Below are 5,622 nucleotides of genomic sequence, written 5' to 3'. Positions count from 1 at the left end.
TGCTGATGACACCACTCTGTATTGCTCAGGTAAAAACCTAGAACAGCTTCTGACTACAGCGGAAAAGGAGTTAAATATATTAAAAAACTAGTTTGATATAAATAAGTTATTGTTAAATATAAAGACAATAACTTATTTATAAGACAATAACTTATTTATAACTTATTCATTTGGCACTAGACAAATGAAAAATGTATGAAAGAGTGTACGAAAATACATTTATTGGAGTGATGATTGATGATAAGCTGAGCTGGAAGTCTCATATAAACCATGTGAAAACAACGATGTCAAAAACCATTCTCTACAAAACAAAGCATGTCCTGAACAAAAAATCATTATACACACTTTATTTTTCTCTGTTGCTTCCATATATGACTTACTGTCTAGAGATATGGGCTAATGCATATAAAACAAATACTCTTCCTATTTTCAAGTTACAAGAAAGAGCTATAAGAATTATAAATGAATCAAACTATATAGAAACAAATAACATTTTGTTTATTAATCTGAATACCCTGAAATTTTATGATTTAGTTGAATATAAAATGGCACAGAAAATGTATAAAGCACAAAATAACTTGCTTTGCCACAGTACTCAGAAGCTGTTTGAAGTCAGAGAGTCAATGTGACTTAAGGGGATCAGATTTGTTTAAAAAAAAAAAAAAACAAGATAAGGACAAACATAAAGCAGAGATGTGTTTCTGTTAGAGGAGTTAACTTGTGGAATAGTTATGACAGTGATTTAAAAAGGTGGAGTTCATTTTCCTTGTTTAAAAACATGTTTAAAAATAGAGTATTAGAAAAATATATAAATCAAGAATGAAAAGAGAAAAAATAATAATACTGAAACTATTGATTGTTTTGCGTTGATTATTTTTATGAAATTTAATTTAATGTAGTTACTCATGTGAGGTGGAAAGTTTTTTTTGTTTGTTTGTTTGCTTTGTTTTGCTTTATTCTTTGCTTCGAGCCCTGTGTACATGAGCTGCATGCTTAAAAAGATCTGTTGTTAAAAGGGTTGGTGTAATAAGCATATTCTTCAGCCAATACCTTTTGATTAGCCTTGTCTCGTGCTTTCTTGCTTTGTGGTAATCTTTATTCTGTATTCACTGAGATATTTGAATGCTAATCAATAAATCAATCAATAAAAGGTCATGTTCATGTTTCCTCATTGTAGTTTCTCGCATGCAGTGTGGGATGAGGGAGATCGTGACACAGACAAAAGAAAACACAGGACTTAAATACACAGAGAGAGCAATCAGGGAATGGGAGACTGGAGGGAAACACAGCTGGGACAAATCAGGACTAACGAGACAAGGGAAGCAAACACAGACACATTAACATGAGACACGGACTTTCAAAGTAAAACAGGAAACATAGACACATGGAATTGACAAGGGGATACAGCTGACAGGGGAGACAGAGCAACCATTGAACACAGAGACTGAAACCAGAAGGCAGACAACTCTAACAAAGAAACCAAAAGACTAGAAATGATAAATAATGGCAAAATCAAAGTTCAATAATATTGTAAAACTGAAAACTCTGGGTTGATGACCCAGGCACCCTAACAGGCACCCTAACATTCCCTCGTTTTGCCTCGTTTTGTATTTCATGTTTAATCAGCCATAATGAATGGCTCTCCTTTTGTTTAAACTCGTTTCTGTCTCCTTCTGTGTCTGCACTTGGGTCCTCCTTCACAGTCTGCTTCTGCAGACCATGACAGAATTATGGAGTACTGGGTGGGATTCATACTTGTTTTGCTTCCTGGTTGGAGTTTTTGTGTGTGTGATTTTTTTGCTTTGTTTTGTTTTGACTGAAGGGAAATGAACTAATTAACGGATAAAAACCCAGAATGGATTTCTTTCTTTTCTTTTCTTGTGAATGACCTGAGTAACAATAATTACTGATTCCAATGAGAAATTCATGTCTGACATAACTCATCTGCTATATTTATTTGAGTTAAAAATATGTGGGGGCAAATTATTTTCTGCATCTGTCTGTTTTACGTTATAGAGAGTAGAGTCTTCTTGTAATGATGGGATGTTTTTGTTCCATAAAGTTATTCGTGATTGGGGTTATTCAGGATGGCTTCTAACATATTTAGATTGCATCTCTCCAACACCTTCCCCAGTGTTTCCAGTATGACTCCAATTACAGAGCCAACTTTTCTCACTAGTTTGTCCAGTCTTTTTGCATGCCTTTTCTGATCCTTCCTCTCCAAGCAGCATAGAACAGCACACTTGTCACCACAGGCTGACAGAACACCTGCAGCAGTTTACTACACAGTAAAATTTGCAGTGTCAAACTAACACTTAAAGAGTTAAATTTAACACTGTTTCCAAGTCTATTTGGTCCCATTTGGAATTGGTGTTAAATGAACTCTTTCTATAGTGTTAAAATTTTAGAGTAAGTTTAACTCTAAATAGAGTAAAAATTTAACACTGAGTAACACCGCATAGTGTTAAATCAACTTAACACTACTAGTAGTGTCATATTATTTACTCTATCATAGTGATAAATTAACTCTATTTGAGTAAAATCCCACTGATTTTTAACACTGAATTGAGTTATTTGAAATTAACACTGGAGGTTCAAAGAACTCTGATGGGAGTTGATGTTACTCTATACTGTGTTATTCATACACTAGTCTCTAGTGAAAAATTACCTCTCATAGAGTAAAATTTGTAATTAATTTTACACCAAGTAGTGTTACTAAAACTCTTCCTGTAGTGTTACCTTTACACACAATTCACTGTTTTGCAGCATGAAAACCTGGTTTTTAATAATGCTTTTACATATAAAACAAGTACGCAAAAACCACAACTAGATAATACATTTAACAGCTTTATTTTTATGTCAGGCTCAAAATATAAAAACATCTCATGTAGTGTATAAAACACTTTAAAACAATGAATTTAGTTTGGCATAAAACGGCAATATGGAACGACATACAGGGAGGAATCTGAAATGCCATACTTCATTTGAAGAAGCAACACAGCTCATTTATGTTCAACACCTTCAGCACCATATTGGGATGCAGTCTGACCCTAAATGCATGATAATGGTCATCAAAACACAGGGTTTCCATCAGTTCCATCAGTTTTCCATCTGCAGAGCAATACAATGTAATCTTCCAACAACACTTTTTGATCTTACAAAACACCGGACTCTCAGACTACATCTGTACAGATGATGAAGTCAGGGCGGTACTCTGTACCATGTGTTATTATCCACTTAGCTGAAAACAAACTGGTAGACAACACAGCTCCAAGCAATTTCTGGACCTTCTTCCAGCTCTCCAAGTGTCACCATCTTTCCTGGTCCTAAAGCTAATCTTTCCAGGCTAAAGCACTCCCAATGCTTTATTTTATTACTATTATATTTATTTTTACTTGTGGTGTCCTGTACAGGTATGCTCTGTAAGGCTGCATCTTTAGCCTGAGTATGAATCTCAAAAAACACTTCCTCCATTGAGGAGACAAAACTGTTCACAGTAGATTGGCTTAATCCAGCTGCCCTGAGCTGTGCAACAGCAGAGGCACACATATCCAAAGTGCTCTTATTTGACCTTTTCAGATGTTGTGGGTGTTTCTTCTACATTAGTTGACATCACCTCCCCTGTAGTTCTAACTTCTTTAACTGTCACATCAGGCTGTAGATTAACATCAGTGTCAGCCTGTTGGTGTTTTCTAAAACCTGTGGTTTGAATGAACGTGTACATGTTGTGAAGCATAGTGTTGTAAGATGTGCCAAACACAAAATGTGCTTTAAACAGTTCATCAAAAGCACCAAGTGAAGAGGTAGACTTGCATGGTATGGCATTCTTGTCAAGAATAATGAAGAACCGGTGGATGTCATTCTTTTTCACCCCAACAGCCAGGAGATAGGGTTGAGTGCTGGTAGTGATGGCATCAAGGTGCTCTTGGATATTTGTTCCAGTCTGAAAAGACAAATACAGACAAGCAATAAGAATCAAGTTTTCTTAAACTGGTAATTCATACCATAAAAACAGAAAAACACAAACCTTCTTGAAGACCACAAGATGCCTTTCTGCTTGAGAAGCTGACACCTTTCCTGGTCTCTTCTGACCCTGACCAGATGGTGGAATCAGATGTAATAGCAATAGAATTGCTGAGAGGTCACTGTCCCAGCCTGAAAAAAATATTTGTTTTTAATAAAGTTGAATCATCATCAACAATATATTTCAATGCATTGATAAAATGTTTGAGTAGACCCAAAAGACAAAAAGGATAACGGTTCTGTGACAAACATTATATATGCTATGAATGTGCTAATCAAAGAAACAACAGCTCACCAATGTCAGCATTAACTTCAGTGCCATCCTCAGGTAAGTCAGCTGCCAGCAAGAGTTCTTCCAGGTCACTGGTAGAAGGAAGCTTTCTGCCTTGTTGGATAATCTTTCTTTTGAATGTTGTTGGCCACCTCTCCAGCAACCTGCCTAATACATCCTCACCAAACATCAGTACAAAATCCTGTTCGATCTGTAACAGGGATAGAGAATAGAGAATTATATCTGCTATCTACAAAATATTAAAGTGTGTTTACATTGTCAAAGTAATGACAAATATTCACCAAGCCTTTGATATCTTTGAAACGTGGAGAAACAGACAGTATGTTGCTTGACAGCAGGAGGTCAAGGACCATGCTGTGTCGATAAACAAATGTCAACTTCATCTTCTTCTTGACTGTCTTCATCAGCTGAATGTTTCATCAGAGAGATTGCTTCCTTGCACTCATCCTCACTCAGCACCTTCTCTGTAACAAACTGCAACTCTCGTCTGACAGTTGGTCCGCCACACTGGTCTTCACTCGATGATTCATCTCCTGGTGCTAGACAATATGAAATACAGCTTTATCAAAAACTAATAACAACATTTAATAACTATTATTAATAAAGAACCACAATGTGGAACTGTATTATGTATTTCCACTGAATTATAAATGTTACCTCCAGATAATAATCGCTTCCCTTTAGCAGTGCATCTCTGTATGGCTTTAATCCTCCAGGCCAAGTACCCAGTGCCACTCTCGCCATCATAATAATGTTCCTTGGAGAGTGACATGTACAAACACTGATAAATGAATAAACAAAATAAGTTATGTAACAATGAACAGTTGATAAGGACATACATTTTAGCAGGAATTAAAATGTTTAAACGTGATTTTGGTTGTATCAGTTATTACTATGAGCTACTTACATAGCCATTTTTGGAGTACTGAGGTAAGGGAAAAAGGTTACAATTCCTCTGGCATGCTTCCTGTAGACAGTAATTTCTTATAGTCAGTGCTCTTCATCGAACTACTGTAAACAGAAAATGTGAATATTAAAACAGTCCCATAAATACCAGTAAAACAGCCTTGCATTGTTATTTCTTACACTGTATGTTACTTTTTTTTTCAGTGTAACAAGGTGTTTCAGCCCTTTGGCTGTAGTTTTTAAGCTCTGTACTAAATGAGTATTTCACCTACATGAAATATATTCCTCAATACAAAACTAAAATAATTACTAGTACTTTTACCGTTTGTCTGATCTAACTTAGCACTAGGGAGTCAGTATTTTGTTCATCTTTAGTTTAACACACTGAATAGTCTGCTAAC

The 5,622-nt window shown here is 35.7% G+C and overlaps 1 protein-coding gene across 1 annotated transcript; it reads right to left on the bottom strand.

Annotated features, from left to right (window-relative positions):
* Positions 1-656: 656 nt before the first annotated feature.
* Positions 657-5,315, bottom strand: LOC146509490 (uncharacterized). Its single transcript, XM_085175264.1, has 6 exons — positions 5,223-5,315; positions 4,973-5,072; positions 4,597-4,854; positions 4,319-4,505; positions 4,028-4,155; positions 657-3,943 (listed from the first exon to the last, which is right to left on the bottom strand). Exons 3-6 carry the CDS (start codon positions 4,717-4,719, stop codon positions 3,563-3,565), a joined length of 819 nt encoding a protein of 272 aa, XP_085031390.1. The 5' UTR covers positions 4,720-4,854; positions 4,973-5,072; positions 5,223-5,315; the 3' UTR covers positions 657-3,562.
* Positions 5,316-5,622: the final 307 nt, after the last annotated feature.

The sequence above is a fragment of the Neolamprologus multifasciatus genome, chromosome 10, assembly GCF_963576455.1.
Source record: "Neolamprologus multifasciatus chromosome 10, fNeoMul1.2, whole genome shotgun sequence".
Taxonomy (NCBI): domain Eukaryota; kingdom Metazoa; phylum Chordata; class Actinopteri; order Cichliformes; family Cichlidae; genus Neolamprologus; species Neolamprologus multifasciatus.
Note: the sequence above shows the minus strand (reverse complement) of the source record. Positions and strands in the feature narration are given on the sequence as shown.

What these genes read in the sequence shown, in the direction of transcription:
- LOC146509490 (XM_085175264.1), bottom strand. Translation starts at nt 4,719, where the DNA reads ATGAAGACAGTCAAGAAGAAGATGAAGTTGACATTTGTTTATCGACAC. An exon ending in TCAAAGATATCAAAGGCTTG is followed by an intron (nt 4,506 to 4,596) that starts GTGAATATTTGT and finishes TCCCTGTTACAG; the next exon opens with ATCGAACAGGATTTTGTACT. An exon ending in ATCTTGTGGTCTTCAAGAAG is followed by an intron (nt 3,944 to 4,027) that starts GTTTGTGTTTTT and finishes TTGTCTTTTCAG; the next exon opens with ACTGGAACAAATATCCAAGA.